The sequence below is a fragment of the Mesocricetus auratus genome, unplaced genomic scaffold (assembly GCF_017639785.1).
Source record: "Mesocricetus auratus isolate SY011 unplaced genomic scaffold, BCM_Maur_2.0 Super-Scaffold_100707, whole genome shotgun sequence".
Taxonomy (NCBI): Eukaryota; Metazoa; Chordata; class Mammalia; order Rodentia; family Cricetidae; genus Mesocricetus; species Mesocricetus auratus.
The window spans coordinates 12,835,670-12,854,316 of NW_024429269.1; the positions used below are offsets into that span (position 1 = coordinate 12,835,670).

The window sequence follows — 18,647 nt, forward strand, 5'->3', positions numbered from 1 at the left end:
GCAAAACTACCAAACAAATACTTTTCTTTTTTAAATATGCGATCTAGAGAGGTTTTTATGGTGGTCAGGAACTCAAAGAAGAGCTCGATGAAGAATCAATGACTGAATTCACCTCACAGATGGTAATGGACAGGGGCTGTGTGTTGTGAGCAGTCATGATTACGGTGGACGGAAACGGAGACCCCGTGTGTAGACTGCTGCCCAGGCATCAGGAGGTCCTGAATTCTGACCGCCAATCACCTTGGAGAAAAGCCTGATATACAGAACCAGTTGTAACCTGCACGGTTAATCTCAGTCAGCACACAGGAGCCTGGGCGACCAGCCAGTCTAGACGATTGTGAGCTCCAGGTTCAGTGCTGTCTCACTGGAGGGTGACAGAGGACGATTTCCTCACATGTACTCTCTAGCAGCACACGCACAAAGACGGAAAGGGGAAGGGGCAAGCGGGAAAGGCGAAGAGAGGGTCCTGAGATCCAGCTAGGAACAACTATCTACAGTTTAAGAATTTAAAGCAAGTGGAGCCATCCGCAGAAGCCGAAATTGGTTCTGAAAGTCCCAGAAGACAGTATGGCTTCCACTGAGGTCCAAAAAGCAACATTTCCGGAAGGAAGTGAGGGCTCACGGGCAGTGATTCTGGCTGAGCGACCAATCCAAATTATCTAAAACGGGGCATTAGATTTGGTGAAGCACGGACAACAGGTGCTCCGGAGAGCAAGGCAATGGAGTCAACTGGGAAGCGGAGGGCGGAACCCACGGTGGTGAGAACCTCAGCTGCGGGAGCAAGCGTGCACATGGACGCCGCCCACCCTCCCGAACTGCAGAAATTGATACGCACGAAGCTACCATTGAGGTTAAATGGTGGCGGGCGCGTCCTAGGGAAACTGCGGGGCTGTGAGCCTGTGTGATTGGTGAGCGTGTGGAGATGGCAGCTAGTGGGCAGCGGAATAGCATGGGTGCGGTGGTCACACGGGGACAGCCTTGGGAAGGGTCTAAACGAGGCCGTTCACACATCCTCCCCGAGGGGCTGATGGCCGGGGTGTAGAACTGGGTCGTGAAGATTTTCATATGAAACTTCTTGCTAAGTAAACTTTTGTGACACTCAGGAGGGTGGGGAAAAAGGAAGACGAGTAAGAAGAATCCCACGGTGAACAAGCAGCCGGCACTTGGCAGCCGGGATCTGCGCGGGTTCCTTTAGGAGCGGGTTCTTCCCGCACTTGGTCCTCCCCTCTCCTTCGCTTTTGCTGTAACTCCTTCCGGGTCGGGGTGGGGGCGGGGAGGGGACGCCTAGCCCTGAAATCCGCGGGTGCCGAGGCGCGCAGCCGCGTCCGGTGTTTAAATCTCGCGCAGGCGTGTTGGTGCCCTGTCGCCATGCGGGTGCTCGTGGGTGAGGGAGGGCTGAGAGTCGGGGGGGCGGGCTTGGGCGAGGCCGAGAGCGGGAGACCAGCCCCACCGGGCACGGTCTTCTAAGCAAGCAACCGAGCCCTGGTTTCCCAGCCCCTGAAAGCCTGTGACCGGCGTCACCTCTGCACCGCGGGGCGGGGGGGCGGGGAGGAGGGCCCTGGGGGCTGTACCAGGCGGGGCCGCCGCGCTCCGGCCCGCCTCCTCCCGGAGAAGCAACAGTTTGTGCCCTCCCATCAGGTGGCGGGACGGGATTCATTGGGACAGCCCTAACCCAGCTGCTGAAAGCCAGGGGCCACGAAGTGACGTTGGTCTCCCGACAGCCTGGACCCGGTCGAATCACGTGGGTACGTCCAGCCTCTGCCAAGTGGGTGGGAGGGCAGTTTGGGCGGGAAGGACAGTACTTCCTGTGCTCTCTCCAACAGAGTGAGCTCAATAGGTCGGGGCTGCCCCTCTGCGATGTTGTCATCAACCTGGCTGGAGAAAACATCCTCAACCCTCTGCGAAGGTCAGCAGGGCCATAGAGCAGTGTCACCTGCACAGAGGGAGAGGGTCACCTCCTGTGAGCCGTGCATTGAAGACATACTCTGTGCGAGTATCTCTTAGCCTTGGAGCCTGTTCTATACCGGCGTCTAAGAAAGCCCACTGTTGTGGCTAAAGAGACATAGCCCATGCCTATCACGGAGCGGGTAAAGTCCTATCTTTCTTAGCGACCCTGGGTTATGCATTAAGACAGACTTAGGATAGGGAGAACAGGCTGGATGAGTAGTGAGGATGTGGGTCAGATGCGTGTCTGTACTTCTGACCTTTTCATCACTGCAGATGGAACGAAGCCTTCCAAAAAGAGGTGCTTACCAGCCGTCTGGATACCACCCACTTGCTAGCTAAAGCCATCACCAAAGCCGAACACCCGCCGCAGGCTTGGATACTAGTCACAGGTGTAGGTATGCCCCAGTCATCAACCCCTTGCATTAACAAGAACAGAGAACTCAGCGCAGGCCTTGGGGGCTAGTGACCCCCTGCAGCACCCTAGAGCACGGCCCTTCCGGTGTAGCGGCTGGGTCCTCCCGCCGCACAGGTTTCTAATGGCCTGTTTTCACTATTGGTATTTATGGGTGTGAACGCAGTGGGAGTGTACTTGGCTAGCGACTCAAAGCTAGCAACCCTTATTGGGAGCCTCAGAGAAAGAGAAATGGCCGAGTCCATTAATACCGAGTTATCCACCTGCTCCCGAGTCCATTAATGCCGAGTTATCCACCTACTCCCCAGTCCTAATGCCGAGTTATCCACGTACTCCCCAGTCCTAATGCTGACTTATCCACCTGCTCCCCAGCCCCTTGCTTTTAAGACCACGGTTCTTTATGGACAGTCCCCTACTGCTATGTCACCCTTAAGACTGAATAGTTGCAAACAAAATGTAAACAGAAGCCACAATACTAAGTACTTTATACATTGTATTATTTAATCCTTGCAACAACCCTATGAGGTAGGTACAGTTACTCCCATATGCAAACTGTTCATACAGAGAAGTAACTTGCCAGAAAGTCACAGATATCAGGGATGGTGCGGCTCAAGCAGCCTGGCCCCCAGGTTTCTGTCCCTAACCTCTACAAGCTAGCAGCCTCTGGGTACAGCCTGGCAGCCAAGGCTAGACTTCCAGGCAGGAACACATGGCGAAGCTCAAGGGAAACAGTCATGGATCTTCCTTCTCCTGTGGAGACCCAAGGGTCAAAGAATAGGGCTAGGGAGCCTTTAGCTGCAAAGGGTCCAGCAGGACAGGGCCAGCTGAGCAAATGAGTGCCCTCCCTTGGCAGCTTACTACCAGCCAAGCCCGACTGAGGAGTATGACGAAGACAGCCCAGGAGGGGACTTTGACTTTTTCTCCAACCTGGTAACCAAATGGGAAGCAGCAGCCAGGCTTCCTGGAGAGTCTACACGCCAGGTGGTGGTACGTTCAGGTGAGGACCAAGGGCCTGGGATCCAGGCAAAGTGGAAGCTTTCTGGGCCGAGGAGGGCTGAGCTTACAGTGAGAGGAGTCCATTTGTCTAGCTAACCTATGAGGGAAAGTCCCAAGATCCACTCACTCCCAGTCCACATGGGAAGGAGGCAAGGAAGGGGACGAGAAGGGAGTAGTACAGGTTTCCAAGGCTAAGCAACCTTCCTGAACCCCCCCTCTTGCCTACTCTAGGGGTTGTGCTGGGCCGTGGGGGTGGTGCCATCGGCCACATGCTTCTGCCCTTCCGCCTGGGCCTAGGAGGCCCCATTGGTTCAGGTCACCAATTCTTCCCCTGGATACACATTGGTGACCTGGCAGGAATTCTGACTCATGCCATTGAAGCAAACCACGTCCAAGGAGTCCTGAACGGAGTGGCCCCAGCATCTACCACGACCAATGCCGAGTTTGCCCAGGCCTTGGGTGCTGCCCTGGGCCGCCCAGCCTTCATACCTGTCCCCAGCACTGTGGTACAAGCAGTCTTTGGACGAGAGCGTGCCACCATGCTGTTGGAAGGCCAGAAAGTGGTCCCACGGCGGACACTGGCCACTGGCTACCAGTATTCCTTCCCAGAGTTGGGGGCTGCCTTGAAAGATGTTGTAGCCTAAGTAGAGAAGCCCCAAGGCAGGCCTGTTCCTCATGCGGGGCACTGGCTCAGGAAAGCCCTGTTCTGACATCAGGCCATCTTAGACTCTCTCCCCCTCACTTCCTCCCTGTGTGTCCCACCTCTGTGTGAGAAACTCGTCACAGTTGCCAGCGCACTCCAACCTTAACCTCTTGAGCTTCCTGTGCGCTCTGTGTTCAGTTACCCAGTTTTCCTATATGCTGTGTAGAGAACACTACAGTTATGGCAATAAATTCTATCACTGGCTTCAGCTGTTTCTTTGGCTTAGATTCTTCTGGAGTTTATCTTAGGGGCTATTACCTAGCTGGCTCTCCTTCCTAAATGAGGTTCTAAACGTTGTAATATTCAGTCTCTCTCCCCACATGAGCTTGTGACAGAGGTTAAAGGCAATAAATACATTTGAGGGTCATGTCCAGTGAGTTCTGGTGCCACCGTAACCACCTGTTCAGAGGATACCAGCAAAAATGGAAAAAGGGCCCTGGTTAGCCTCAGGGTCTCACCCAATGGCGGTGAACTTACAGCAAACACATACAGGTCCCACCTCATACTGCAGTAACACAAAGCCAATGCCCCTCTATAAACCGAGGACCTGTCTCTCATCTGCTTGGGAACACTTTGGCCTTCTAGGGCCCGCAGCATAAAAGGAAGCCAATTCTGGCTTTCTGTACACCACCATCACAAGCAAACAGAGGAAGAAACCAATCACAAACTTGAAAAGCATGTCTACCAGCAACCGGTTCAGACCATTCTCATTGCTTCCTGGACACTGAGAAGAGTCACTGTCATTTCCTAATCAACTTGTCTCCAATACAGCTGCCCAAGCCTGAGTGTAGAGATGAAAATGGCCAATGAAACAGGCAGACACTGGGACCTAGGGACCCTCTCCCTGATCACTGAGTTCCACACACAGTCACCTCTCTGTCACTTGGAGTAAGTCATCCAAAAACCTAATTCAGGAACTCGATACAGGTCTCAATCAGAATTGAACCCGGGGACACCTGCCTTACCTCTTTATCTGAGAAGCTGACTAGCTCTCAGTTATTCCTGGAAAAAGTAATAGTAACAGAAGCTTGTTAGGCTACACTACAGAAAAAACTCCTGGAAAAACTATACATCCAGGTCTGGAATGTGCCACCTTGCAGAGAGTAAATCCCCTGGCCAAGAATCAAGCAGATACAAAACAATGACTTGTGGGAGTTAGGATGTAAACAGTTGGTCATGATAGGTCCGTGGAGTTCATCTGTGACCAATCAGGTGTCTCTCAACTCTGATTCTTCACCTTCCACTTCCTAGATGATAGTTTCTCCACCATGCACACAAACAGTAGTGTGTCTTGCCGAATGCAACCTACGTCCTTCATAGAGGGAGTCTTAGATAGATGCCAGTAACATTGTCAATGCAAAGCACGGCTTCATGAATCTGGTGAATACGTTCAACACCAGAGGGAGGATTTAACCAGGGCCTTTCTGGCACTTTGTGAATCTGTAAACAAACAATTGAATGCAACTGACCAGCTGTCACTTCTAGGAACCCTGAGATTAATGCAACAATCAAGCCTAACAACTGTTTTGTTTTGAAGGTTGCTGGAAAGGATGCAGCCGTTACAGGGCATGTTCTGTTGGAAACCCAGTGTTAAAACTGAGGGTACGGACTGGACATCTCTGAGACACGATCCAAGATCACTTCCTCACAGGAGCTTCCCATGTTCTCATTCCTGCTCTCAAAGGGTATTTCTATGTCAGGTGTATAGACATAAGCATCTGTCAAGGTCACAGGCAGAGCACAACCGAGATGGAAGCCCAACCCCCTCTGCCTTGTGGGTCTGACTCTGCTGTCCATCCAACAGCCCACACAGCACTACAGCCCCTCCAGAACCCAGACAGCTCAGCCTGAACAGCCACTCAGAAGAGCAGCCTGAGGTGCTTTCTTCCTCGCCCTAGCCTTACCGTAGCCTCCAACTTATTTTAACTTGGGGATGAGGCCAACGGTCGCGGTCTTCAGGAAGAGTCTCTACAGAAACCCTCTGCAACGGCAAGGTTGAGGAGTTAAATCTGATCAAAGCCTCCTAAGAGCTGACTGTGGTCCTGACTCGGGTGGCGTCACTTTATGAACCTGTCCTCAAGTACCCCAGGCAAGAGTATTCCCACACGCAGATCTCTGGTGCTTCCTCCAGCCAAAGCACCGTCTTAGAGGGAGTCCACGCAGTCTGACAGCAGAGGACTGTACAGAAGCAGCTGAGCTGGGGGCGCTGAGTCAGATAGGCAACAGCTATGCAGGCAAGTAAGACTCAAAAGTTGAGACTCAGCAGGGCCTCAGAAAGCTGGTTAATATCCCGGCAGTATGGTTCCCGCTGCAGGATGAAGTCCACCTTGTGGTCCTGACCCCAAAACACCTCCAGCAGCTGGCGCCGGAGCCGCTCTGTCTCCCGGGTCTTCCGAATGCCACTACTGCCTCTCTCCTCTTCCTTCCCCTGCTTCCCCTGCTGCTGATTACCGTGGTCTGTGGGGCCTCTGGAGGGCTGCTGAGTCTTAGCAGAGCCCTGTTTCCTGGAGAAAAGCAGAGTAAGAACTGATAAGCACTCCTGAGAAAAACTGGGCCCCAGGGAGCCTCGGCCAAGCAGACCAATTTCCAGCTTTAGGAAATGAATGCATGAATTCCCTAAGCTGGCCACTGGGAGGCAATATCAACCCACTAGGATGACACCCTAATGAGATGTAGCCCTGTTTAATCACTTGCTTAGCAGCCACCAGAGGGTGTGAGGTACAACTGACTGTTATTACGTGCAACCATCTCCCAAACAGCTCCATCAAACACACTGACCAGAAGAGTAAAGAAATAAAAGTATCTCTGTGTCAGGATTCCTTGGGAGAACTTTAAAAACCAGTCCCGAAAACTCAAGCCTACTGCAGAACTAAGCTGGCCCAAACTGTGACACTCCCATCCAAACTCCAGTCCTTCAGAGTAGCAGATCTCAACAGGCTGCGGGCAGAGAAGGGGCACTACCTGACTGTCTTCTTCAGGAACTCATCCAGGGTGGGGCCATTTCGCCCCAGTGGGTCATCTGGGACCATAAAGAGGTTTCCCACAAAGGTGAAGGGCAGCAGGCTGGAAGAGGAAAGAGGATGTCACGGAGATGACCTCACCGACCTGGCCGAGACCAGCCCCACCCAGAGCTCCTGGCTGTCATCCTGCGGCACCTCCACGGCCTTCCCCAGGGTTCTCACCCAGTGGTCAGAGAAGAGCTGGTTTTAGAGAAAGGTCTGAGCCGTGCCCTATCCTCACCGCTCTCTGACGATCGCCATCCACGTGTCAGACTCCTCCGCCAGATCCCGGAACTGGTCATTGGAGACTATGATCCCATCCGTCTCTTCAGCCAGCTTCACCATGAACCTGTCTCAAGAAAGCACAGACACCATGCTGGGATTCTCCAAGGACCAACCCCACAGGGTGCTATCGATGCCTGAGACCCAGTTCTGGTGATGGAGGTCAGTCTGAAGTGAAGAAGGGTGAGGGCAGCTTCTGGGAACTGAGTCCAGGCTGGCGTGCATCCTAGGCAAGTGCTTCACCACTGAAATTGTAGGTAAGGAAGTAGACAGACGGACCAAGAGAGTGGGTAAGAGACAGGCAGGGCCTGGAGGCCACACCTTTAATCCCAGCACTCAGGAGGCAGAGACTGGTGATCTCTGGAGTTCTAAGCCAGCCTGCTCTACAGAGTTCCAGGACAGCCAGGGCTACACAGAGAGACCCTGTCTCAAAAACAAACCAACAAATCAGAGATACGATCTTGCTAAGTTACTCAGTCTAGCCTTGAATTCACTCTAGCCCCAGCAGGCTTTGAACTCTCCATCTTCCTGCCTCAGCCTCTCAAGTCGTTGGGATTACAGCCTGTACCTCCATATTCCGCTCCTCCCCTCACTATCACCCAGCCACAGGTGACTAACTAGACACAGACACCAAGGTTAGAGCAGAAACAGTGATGAATCCCAGGTAGTCTCCCAACAGCATCTCATTCACAACCCTTACTGAACACTGCGTCTAAAACACAGCAAGAGCGAGCTATAACTCTCTCCAGCCCACGAGTCACTTACAAACCTCACCATCCTCACCTCACCATCCTCACCTCACCATCCTCACCTCACCTCACATCCTCACCTCACCTCACCATCCTCACCTCACCATCCTCACCTCACCTCACCATCCTCACCTCACCATCCTCACCTCACCTCACCATCCTCACCTCACCTCACCATCCTCACCTCACCTCACCATCCTCACCTCACCATCCTCACCTCACCTCACCATCCTCACCTCACCATCCTCACCTGCTCTCCCTCACACAGAGCTCTTCACCCCAACCCAGCCCATGTGAGAGCCTTGAATAAGTCCACATGTCCAAGCTGGCGGCTCAGGGCCTCTAGAAGCCACCTGACGCCACTCCTGCAGCCTTTTCTCTTCAGTACTCCCTAATGGAGCCTCAACTCCAGCCAAGATCAATGACCAGACTACACTCTTAACCAGTCCCCCACTCTGACTTCAGTTTCTTCCTACTCCCTCCATCTCAGAGTGTATCCTAAGCCTCCTCAATGACAGTCACCTAAGGAACTTAGTTTCCAGGAGCTGGCTGGCAGTCTAGCTCGGTTGGTAGAGTGCTCACCTAGCTGCACCAGGCCCTAGGTTCAATTTCCAGCACAATAAAGACTGGGCGTGGTGACACACACAAGTAATCTAGCATTCAGGAGGTGGGGCCAGGAGAATCCAGGTTCAAGGTCACCCTTGGTTCCTCAGGGAGCCCGAGACCAGCCTGACTACATGAGACCGTACCTCAAAAACCAGAAAAGTACAAATATTAAGGTTTGGGGTTTTTGTTTTGTTTTAGATTTGTTTTTATGCATATGGGTGCTTTGTTTGCATGTAGATCTGCAGACCAGAAGAGAGCATCAGATTGTGAGCTGCCATGTGGGTGCTGGGAACTGAACTAGGGACCTCTGCGAGAGCAGCCAGTGCTCTTAATTGCTGAGCCGTCTCTCTATCCCAAAACTATAAAGTTTTTAAAATATTCCTGAGGCCCCACTTCAGTAATTTCCTTGTTTTATTTTTGGGACATGAGCTCATATAGCCCAGGCCTGCCTCCAACTTACTGAATACCTGAAGCTAACCTCAAACTTCCCGCCTCTGTTCGACCTCCCAAGTACTGGCATTAAAGGCATCCGCCACCATGGCCAGGTCCCATCTTAATGATTCTCCATCCACAGAGTAAGACGGTGAACTAACTTTTGAGAGGTTTAAAATCGAAGAGATCCAGCCCATCCCACATCCATCTCGACCAAAACTCCCAACCCCTTCCTTCCTGCAAAACCCCAGTCACAACAAGGCTCGCTCCCCTGAGCTCCTGTCGTGCCTGACTCACGGGTCTTACTGTTGTTCACTGCACTCTGGGCCTCTGGAAGCCAAGGACCAACCCTTGCCCCAGAGTTCTCTCTTCAAGTCATGCACCTCGCCTGAAGTGGGCTGTCGGTATCTGAAAGGCGCGGAGGTACAGAGACGACCACGAGTCGGGATGAGGTACAGCAGCTGTGTGGGAGCAAGCTCAGGGGTGCTATGCTACCTCTAGTGCACAAAAGGTGCTTTCTAGTCACGGCCTTTGTGGCTCTCGGGTTGGGATACGCCCCGCAGCTCTCATTCGGTAGGCTCTGCTGAGCTCTGCTCTGCTGCTTTATACCACAATGAAGAGAAAGTCCAAGTCTGCACATGGATCCACGAAGCATTAAAACTGACCCAATTCTCAGGATCAATTCTGTTATGGTGCTGATGTGGACTAAAAGTTACTGTCTTAGAATAAACTAAAATCTAGTCCTTAAAACAAAATAACAGCACTTGGGAGGCAGAGGCAAGAGGGTCACCACAGGCTCAAAGCCAACCTGGTCTACAGAAGTCAGTCCAGCCCAGGCTGCAAAGTAAGACCCTGTCCAAAAAAGAAACCGGCATCAGGAGCATCCCGACTGGCTTTTTATCAGCTTGCCATGAGTTACCTGGGAGGGGGTCCTCAATTGAGAAAATGTGTCCATCAGATTGCCTGTGGGCAAGTGTGCGGGACATTTTCTTGATTGCTAATTGACAGAGGGAGGTCAGCCCACTGGGGGCGGGGCCACCTCTAGGCAAGTGGCCCTGGGTGGTGCTAGAAATCGAGCTGAGCAGGCTATAAGTAGCCCACAAGCATCCCTCTGTGGTCTCTGCACCAATTCCTGCCTCCAGGTTCTGTCCTGACTCCCAATCAGAGACGGACTATTACCTGCAAGTTAAGATAAAATAAACCCTCTCCTCCCAAGTTTTGTTGGACCATGGTATTTATCACAGCAACAAGAAACCTAAGACAAGGAAGTGAAGTACCTTTTGTAAAATGCTTCTTACTTCTAAGGAGTAAAAGTTACATATCTGAAAAGATAAATCACATCATCACTATGCTGGTTAGTTTTTAATCGCCTGAGAAGAGTTCACAGTGAGGAACTGTCTAGATCGGGTGGTCTGTAAGAGCCGACCGCTGTGAGCGGCACCATTCCCCAGGCAGGGGTTCTGGATCATGAGAGAGGATGCAAGCTGAGCACTAATCTGTATGCACTCGCTGCTCTCCTCCTGATCATGGATGGACGTGACCAGCTGCTCTGACTTCCCAGCTATAAAGGGCTGTAGCCTGGGCTGGGAGCTAAAATAAACCCTCCTTAAAGTTCCTTTTTAGACTTTTCTGGACTCTGTGGGCACAAAAAGTAAGAAGATTTAAAATAGCTACTTAGCTTTAAAATGTATATATTTCTACACCATGTTGCACAAGTGTAGCAAGAGTATACCCTGTTTTCTGCTTAGCCTACATGGTAACTTTTGTCAAGGGAACTTCTGTCAAGGGAATTAACCACTTACCCTTTGTGTCTACGTCTGTAAACAGAGATAATATCCCGTACGTCACCCCCCCCCCTTTCTTTTTAGTTTACTGAGACAGGGTCTGACTTTATAGTCCAGGCTAGCCAGGAACATACTTTGTAGCTCATGCTGGCCTCAAATTCAAGGGGGATTATCCTACCTCAGTCTCTCAAGTGCTGGGACTACAGTGTGACTACCTCACCCAGCTTCATGCAACACCTAATTGGGCCCATGCAATGTTAAGAGGGAATGTCACTAGCCTGTTGCTTAGCACCAGGAACGAGGCAAGCACATACCTTATCTTCCTTTGATAGCCACAAGGAGGGTGAGTGAATGGAGAAGCACCCTGAGACAAAGAGGTGATTCACTAAGAGGTGGGCCCAGGCCATGGAGGAAGCAGACCAATAATGAGCCCTGCAGCTCGAATTCTGCCACTCTGTTCCAGGCTGTTTCTGCATCTTATTTATTTTGAAGGTTTACTCTCCGTTTCCCAGAGTATTCAAAGAATTTCTCCACATTGGCAATCCTGCCATGTTAGGAGCTCTCCCAGTCCCTTACACGGTATTTTCTAGACCGTAGAGCGCTTTATATAATGACAAGGCGAATGATGAGCAGGCAGGCATAGTTAGTTGTGCAAAGTCCATCTCCTGTCACCTGCAGAGCTGATTTACATCCCACGGAAACTAACTCCACTACTGGAGCTGGAAGACAGAGGACAGGAACGTCTCTCCTCCCCAAAGTCCCACTGGGCTCGTAAATAAAACTCGGGGCCAGGAGAGGGCAAATACCTGTCATCGTAGGAAGAAATCCTCTTGCCATCCATGACTCGAGAGGGCGTCAGGGAAAGCAGACTCAGGGAGTATAGCTTCTGCAGGAAGTGACTCTCTACAGAACAAGATGCAGCAGGTCTCTCCTCAAGGTAGACACAGCCCCACCCAGGACAAAGACGGCCAGCCCCCACTTACCTCTGACCTTGGAATCCTTACTGAAGCGCCACTGAGGCACAAAGACGGTTATGTCACGGTGCCCACGATCCCAGAAGTACTGCACGGCAAGAGCAATGCCCCGGCTTGAGAAGTGGTGCTGAAGGCCATGCCTGCGTCAGAACGGGAGACACTCAGGACCCCAGGAGGAGGCGCTACCAGCCCTCAGCACACGCCTCCAAGACAGACAGAGATGCGGGCCACACCCTCCCTCCTCACAGCTCAGCCCCATCAGCTACTTACACCATGGCCACATTGCTGCCATCTATGACAATATGACGGAGATCTGGCTGGCCAGGCACATTGGCAAGGCACAGGGTGAAAGGATCCTGCAAGGCTTCCTGGAAACGCTGTGTGCCAGTCACCAAGTTGCCCCCTCGAGTGCCTCGTTTCCATGGAGACCCTCGACCTCGAGCCCCAGCCTGTTGCTTGTCTCCCCGATCTCGGTCTCCACAGGGCCAAGGGGGTTCAGGTGCAGATGGAGGGCTAGGAACTCTTGGAGGTGAGGTGTTCCCGTTATGGAGTCGCTGGAGGAGAGAGGCTCCCCGAATCTGAGCTGCCCTCTGAGTGGGCACAGGGGCACCAGAAGGCTCACCCTGCACACCGAACCCCCCTCTCTGCTGAGGAACCTCCTCCTTCCCCAAGGCCTTTCCCTTCAAGGGCGCTACCTCCTCTGCTCCTGTACCTGCTGGTCGTGACTTGAAAGCCACTCCTCTCTCCCCGACCTCTTCCCCAGGTGTCTCCTTCTGCCCTGAATAAGTGTCCCTGACAGCATCCTGTTTCCTTCCCCCCTTCTCCACAGTACGACTTCCTCCTGGTGCTGCCCTTGACTCTCCCAACCCCGCCACTCCAGAGCCCAGGGACTCCCCACCTTCATTCAAGGGAGCCCTAACTTGCTGGAACTGAGCACTCAACAGGCCTGGGCTCCCCCGCTCACGCTCACGAGGGGGCAGCGCCTGCGGACCCTGCTCTCTGAATGCCTCCTGCACCAGACTGAGGAGCTCCTCCTGGACAGCCAGGGGCAGCTGCAGCAGGGCCTCTGTGTAGGCGTCCTCCTTAGAGTGCAGCAGGGCAGAGAAGTCACTCAGCACTCCAGCGCCGGCAGAGGCTCCAGAACAAGGCGGCAGCTGAAGATCCCAGCTCAGTCGCTGCACTAACTCCTCCACCCGGCTCTGAGCCATCACAAAGGCCTCGGTCAGGCCACTGACCATCAGAGAGCCCGGAGCCAGGGGCTCCAGGTGGGCAGACGTGCTCCAGGCCAGACAGTCAAGGAAGAAGCCTTGGGCTCCCTGAAAGACGCAGTGCAGTCTGGGTGGGTAACGAACTTCACTCTGCAGTTCGGGGCTGCAGAGCCCCTTCAGGTATTCCTAGATGGGAAGGTCAGAGAGGAAACTTCTAGAAGCCATCCCCTGCAGGTATATTGTTCTCCCTAAGCTCCAAGTGCTTGCGTCATCCAAGTGGATAACTACTATTACTCCGATTGTAGACACAAGGAAATTGAAGCATAGACAGAAGACTGTCAAGTGTTGAGGCTGGATTAGAACTCCTCCTCGAGGCCAAAGAAAGAAGTGTGGCCAGCCTCCACCCACTCCGGTAAGGACCACCTGCACTATACCCAAGAGCACAAAGTAACGTTTCAAGTGCCTACAGTACCTGGGCCATCAGGGCAGAAGTGAAACCAAAATTCTAAACAAGAATTGCTGAGTTCCTCAAAGCTCAGAACAGAGGTAGGCAGGAAGACAGCAAAAAGGCAAGGATCCTCTCCAACCCCTCCTCCGAGTCTGCCTAGGGGAGGGCAGGGTCCTGCAAGGATCCGGGACAGGAGTTAACCTTGGCTCTGCAGACATTCTCCTTGGGGCCCTCAAGCTGCAGCCAGATATGAGGGTTCTCTGGGCAGTCTTTGGAGAGGACGCTCATTCCCACGCTGAAGATGCGTTCCAAGCGAGCCTGTTGCTCCCGAACCTTGTCCTCTGCGACTGCAGACACCGCAAAGCGGTCAGGAGTGGGGGGAAGCGAACCCCCGAGTACACATGGCTTCTTCCTGGGGTCCTGGAAGGGCAGTGGCAAGAGCTCAGAGACTTTGTCTCCCTTCAGGCCAAATCCTAGTCACACCGCCTACACTCAACAGTCAACAGGTCGGTCGCACCTAGTTACAGCACCGGTAAATAACCCCAGAAGGTAGTGTGTCCACCTGGCGGGTAGAGAGGACAGAAAACTATGGGCACACAGGCCTCTCCGGGAAAGGAAATCCTTGGTAAACAAGGCTATCTGGGATGGGCGGCTGGCCTGGGGACAGATGACCACCGCCCGAGAGGGGAAGGTGAAGGGACCTGCGGCTCATTCTGAGGGTCGTAAGGGGGGGGGGTGGGCGAGGAAAGGGTCCCAAAGCTCAGAGGTCTCTGAGATTTCTGAGCAGAAGAGGGCCTCTTCGGAGATGAACCTCGCCGGGGACTAACTGTGTGGTCCGGGGAGGGGTGCCCTCGTCTGTCGGCCAGGCTTTCTCTAGCCACTCCCCCCTCCCCGCCTACCCTCCCGGAGACGTCCACCGCCAAGCGTCCCACCCGGGCCCCCCGGGGCCCTCCCAGACGACCGCGGTGGCCGCCCCCAGCCCGATCGATCACCGTGGCCGCCGCCTCCGGCTCCCAAGCGCCGAGAAGGGGCGCGCCTACCGCCAAAGCCGCGAGTCCCGCCTGCTGCTCTAGGGGCCCAGGGGCCCCGCGCTTCTCCCACGCCCCAGGGGTCCGGGGCTGGGCACCCGAGTCTGGCAAGGCCTCCTCGGCTTCGTCACCCAACCTAGACTACTCTCGTCAACATCGCGTAGTGGTTTTGGAGTCACTTCCCGGCCTGGGGCGGAGTCAGGCCGGCTCCTCCCCCGCCAGGGCTGGCTGGCTGGGGCTCGGGGCTGGGCTGTGTGCCTCTGGTCGCGCCCTCCCTCCAGGGCTCTGCCTGCTGCCTTGCGGCCCACCAACCCGCCCTCCACGTCCCTGGCCCGGCCTAGCGGTTTGCCAGCACTCCCCCCACCCGCCCCAGCGCCTCCCGCCAACTCTCACGCTCGCCTCCCATTCTTGGGACCCTTGCGTTTTCTGCACAGTTGAAGGTTCCAAGAGGGAAAGTCCAGAGTCACAAAAGAATACTGCCTTGGCACAAGACTTTCAAACAGTAGATTGGGGGGGGGGATGAGGACATAACCTTCCAACAAAAAGAAAGATTCCATAGAGAGAGACGGCTTGTGAAGAATTCTGGAAAGGAGACAATGAGGAAGGAGTTGAAGAAACTTCATCAACACACACACTCACACACTCACACACTCACTCACACTCACACACACTCACTCACACATACACACGCTCACACACGCACTCACACACATACTCACACACTCACACACACGCCCACACACTCACACTCACTCACACTCACACACACACTCACACATTCACACGCACTCACACACGCGCGCACACTCACACTCACACACTCACACACTCACACATACACACGCAGTCACACTCACACTCACACACACTCACACACACGCACGCACAGGGGTTGTTCTCCATCACCCACAGTCCAGACTCCCGGCTACAGAATCTGGCTGGAGCTTGGTGACCTGTCTCTATCCCTCTTCTCCCTCCCGGAGCCCAACTGCTGTCACTCTATGCTTTGCCAAGGAGGAGGGAGCTGCAGTGACAGCAGGAGTAAGGAGAGGCCAGGCAGAGCCATGGGACACAACAGATATAGGGAGGGAGGTGCCCAAACCAGGTGGCAGACCCATAAGGCGGAGAGGAGCAGGGCAGAGGTACCAAAGGCTTGAAGCGGAGGAGGAGAGCAAGGGAAGCAGAAGACAGAGGCACCAGGGATGATGGGAACAAAACGGGGCAACCCCAAGCTACCCTTGGCCCTAGTGCTTCTGACTCTAGGGGCTGGGTGGGCTCAAGAAGGGTCAGAGCCTGTCCTGTTGGAGGGGGAGTGCCTGGTAGTCTGTGAGCCAGGCCGACCTGCTGCAGGGGGGCCTGGGGGAGCAGCCCTGGGAGAGGCACCCCCAGGACGAGTGGCATTTGCTGCAGTCCGCAGCCACCACCATGAACCAGCAGGGGAAAGCGGCAATGGCACCATTGGTGCCATCTACTTCGACCAGGTAATGCCCCTGCCCCTTTCCAGAGGGCCTGCATGGACCTGGACGCTACTGCCCAAGCCCACTTGGCATCCTTCAAGCTTCAAGAACACCATGTCCTGCATCTCTTGCCACATGTTCACCTAGGTGACCACCAACTCTTCGCCTTCTCTCTCATACATAGCCTATCTTAGCCATTTCTCATAATTTTTGGATCCACAAATTCCTGTCACGCCTGTTTGCCACCCCCTTTCTCTTTACCCATTGGCCAAATGCCAACCCCAGTGATGTTCCTGAGCCCCAGGCACCCTGAATCCCCACTCGACAGGATCTGTTTCCCTCAGGTGCTGGTGAACGAGGGTGGTGGCTTTGATCGGACCTCGGGCTGCTTCGTGGCCCCTGTCCGTGGAGTCTACAGCTTCCGATTCCATGTCGTAAAGGTGTACAACCGCCAAACTGTCCAGGTGACGAGTGCCAGCCCCATCTCCGGGGACGGGGGGGGGGGACATAAGTAGAAGGCAGCAATCCCTGGGAAGCTCTTCTACTGACCTGTATCCTGGCGGCCATGAGCAGGGGAGGAAAGGTCCTGGATAGCAGGGTGTGGCAGGTGTGCAGCCTTCAGCCCTCAAAACAGAGCCCACTAAGCCTCGGGTGCCCAAAAGGAAACCCTTGGGAAGATGAGGGTCCTGAGCTATGGGGTAGGAAAGAGATGCTAACTGAGTGCCCCTCCCCAGGTGAGCCTGATGCTAAATACATGGCCAGTCATCTCAGCCTTTGCCAACGACCCTGACGTGACCCGAGAGGCAGCCACAAGCTCTGTGCTGCTTCCCCTGGACCCTGGGGACCGTGTATCCCTGCGCCTTCGCCGGGGGAATCTTCTGGGTGGCTGGAAGTATTCAAGCTTCTCTGGCTTCCTCATCTTCCCACTCTGAGAACTCACACCTTTAAAAGACCAATATCTAGCATCCGGCCTCCTGCCCTGCCCTGCGCTTCCCTGCCCTGCCTTGCCCCAGAAACAAGCGTCTTTGAAGCAAGAGAAGGTCCCCTTCAGACTGCCTGTAAGAGAAGGTCCCCTTCAGGCTGCCTGTAGCCCAACTCCTTGCATGAGATCCTGTATCAAACACCGAAGGCTGGGAGAGGACAAGAGCAGAGCTATGGAATCTCTGGTCAGAACACTCCTCATCACTGCCACTCCGGTTGCCCGCCCAGCCTTTGCTGCCCCTCTCCTGCCTGCATTGATGGCCAAAGCAAGATTTGGCAAGAGAGGGGCTCACACTACTTCACAGACTCCACTCCTCCCGTTCTCCACCCGTTTCCTGCTCAGTGCTATTTGGTGACAGGTGGCACAGGTAAGCTTGACAGGCTCCCACAGGGGCCCAGATGGACCAGCCTCATAGTACCTGCAGACTCCATCCTGTTAGGAGTGCCAGCGTGGGAGATCTCAGCCAGCACTGTATGAACAGGGGCTGACAGCCCAACCATAAACAGAAGTGTGGGGAGGGCCCCAGACCATCCATAGCTGGGGGCATGTGCCTACCCTGAACATGATAAACATTCCGCAGATAAACTGGGACAGTCAGCAGGCAGGAATCCTGCCATCCATCTGTGCCAGGTCCCAATGGACTCTGGCCCTCATCTCCTGACCTCATCTCCTGAGGCATGCCTAAGTGCGTGCGTGCGTGCGTGAGCGCGTGTATGTGTGTTTGCTCTGCCCAACAGGTGAAACCAGAGCAGGTACACAGAGCTGGAGGCATGGTCAAAGGTCACATATGAGCCTTGGAACAACACACCAGTGGCTGTGTGTCCTCCTCCTTGGCCACTTCCTAGAACGGCCCCACCTTTGAAATCAGATCTGAGTTTCAGTCACTCACACTCTTGCTGACACCTCGCTTCCTCCAGCTGTCTCTCAGCTGACTTCCCTACACCTACCCTGTGCCTACATCACTCTCCCTCCATCCGTACTCTCTCATTCTTAAGTTTCCTGTTACCCGGAGCCCATGAGTCATCCCTCCAGCAACAGAAACTCTCTTTCTTCCCATTGTCACCATGGTCCAGCATGAATGGATCTATCTGGAGAACTGTGGCCAGTGAGATACTGAACAGGGATTACAAGATTGGAACACATGTGGCGTGTTGAAGAGAAAATAAATTCAAATTGAGCATAACAGTCAAATTTTTAAAAGGCTATAAAAGTACTCAAGTTATATAACTACCAGGACCAAGGAAAAAAGAGGGAGAGGAAGGAAGAAAGGAAGGAAGGAAGAAAGGAAGGGAGGGAGGGAGGGAGGAAGGAAGGAAGGGAGGGAGGGAGGAAGGAAGGGAGAAAGGAAGGAAGGAAGGAAGGAAGGAAGGAAGGAAGGAAGGAAGGAAGGGAGGGAGGGAGGGAGGGAGGGAGGGAGGGAAGGAGAGAAGGAGGGAGGGAGCTATAACTCGGAGGCGGAAGCTAATGTGCATGAAACACTAGGTTTGAACTCCAGCCCTGAGATACAGGGTGGGGAGTGGGTGAAAAAGAAGGGGTGCATTTTCTTTCGACATTCGTCCATGCTTTGTGACCAGGAAGAACAATTTAAACAAGACAGGAGTCTTCAGCTGGGAGTCCAGGATGAACAGCTGCTCATGGTC

General features: G+C 53.9%; 3 protein-coding genes across 3 annotated transcripts; 2 read left to right on the top strand and 1 right to left on the bottom strand.

The window, feature by feature from the left end:
* Positions 1-1,279: 1,279 nt before the first annotated feature.
* Positions 1,280-4,266, top strand: Sdr39u1 (short chain dehydrogenase/reductase family 39U member 1). Its single transcript, XM_005085625.4, has 6 exons — positions 1,280-1,384; positions 1,639-1,745; positions 1,824-1,906; positions 2,221-2,342; positions 3,213-3,356; positions 3,587-4,266. The coding sequence occupies exons 1-6, from the start codon at positions 1,369-1,371 to the stop codon at positions 3,997-3,999; spliced, it is 885 nt and encodes a 294-aa protein (XP_005085682.1). The 5' UTR covers positions 1,280-1,368; the 3' UTR covers positions 4,000-4,266.
* Positions 2,840-14,974, bottom strand: Khnyn (KH and NYN domain containing). Its single transcript, XM_021236232.2, has 9 exons — positions 14,933-14,974; positions 14,533-14,709; positions 13,742-13,960; positions 12,155-13,278; positions 11,894-12,024; positions 11,717-11,813; positions 7,299-7,406; positions 7,020-7,121; positions 2,840-6,562 (listed from the first exon to the last, which is right to left on the bottom strand). The coding sequence occupies exons 1-9, from the start codon at positions 14,972-14,974 to the stop codon at positions 6,304-6,306; spliced, it is 2,259 nt and encodes a 752-aa protein (XP_021091891.2). The 3' UTR covers positions 2,840-6,303.
* Positions 14,975-15,625: 651 nt separating this feature from the next.
* Cbln3 (cerebellin 3 precursor) lies at positions 15,626-18,190 on the top strand. The gene is made up of 3 exons (XM_005085623.4): positions 15,626-16,049; positions 16,370-16,489; positions 16,760-18,190. Exons 1-3 carry the CDS (start codon positions 15,771-15,773, stop codon positions 16,955-16,957), a joined length of 597 nt encoding a protein of 198 aa, XP_005085680.3. The 5' UTR covers positions 15,626-15,770; the 3' UTR covers positions 16,958-18,190.
* Positions 18,191-18,647: the final 457 nt, after the last annotated feature.

Excerpts from the sequence above, each read along its gene's own strand:
- Cbln3 (XM_005085623.4), top strand. The coding sequence starts at position 15,771 with ATGATGGGAACAAAACGGGGCAACCCCAAGCTACCCTTGGCCCTAGTG. Across the intron at positions 16,050-16,369 it reads GTGCCATCTACTTCGACCAG|GTGCTGGTGAACGAGGGTGG; the intron begins GTAATGCCCCTG and ends TGTTTCCCTCAG. Across the intron at positions 16,490-16,759 it reads ACAACCGCCAAACTGTCCAG|GTGAGCCTGATGCTAAATAC; the intron begins GTGACGAGTGCC and ends GCCCCTCCCCAG.
- Khnyn (XM_021236232.2), bottom strand. The coding sequence starts at position 14,974 with ATGGGAGGCGAGCGTGAGAGTTGGCGGGAGGCGCTGGGGCGG. Across the intron at positions 11,814-11,893 it reads TAAGGATTCCAAGGTCAGAG|AGAGTCACTTCCTGCAGAAG; the intron begins GTAAGTGGGGGC and ends CTTGTTCTGTAG. Across the intron at positions 7,407-11,716 it reads ATTTCTTCCTACGATGACAG|GTTCATGGTGAAGCTGGCTG; the intron begins GTATTTGCCCTC and ends TTCTTGAGACAG.
- Sdr39u1 (XM_005085625.4), top strand. Across the intron at positions 1,746-1,823 it reads GACCCGGTCGAATCACGTGG|AGTGAGCTCAATAGGTCGGG; the intron begins GTACGTCCAGCC and ends TCTCTCCAACAG. Across the intron at positions 1,907-2,220 it reads ATCCTCAACCCTCTGCGAAG|ATGGAACGAAGCCTTCCAAA; the intron begins GTCAGCAGGGCC and ends TCATCACTGCAG.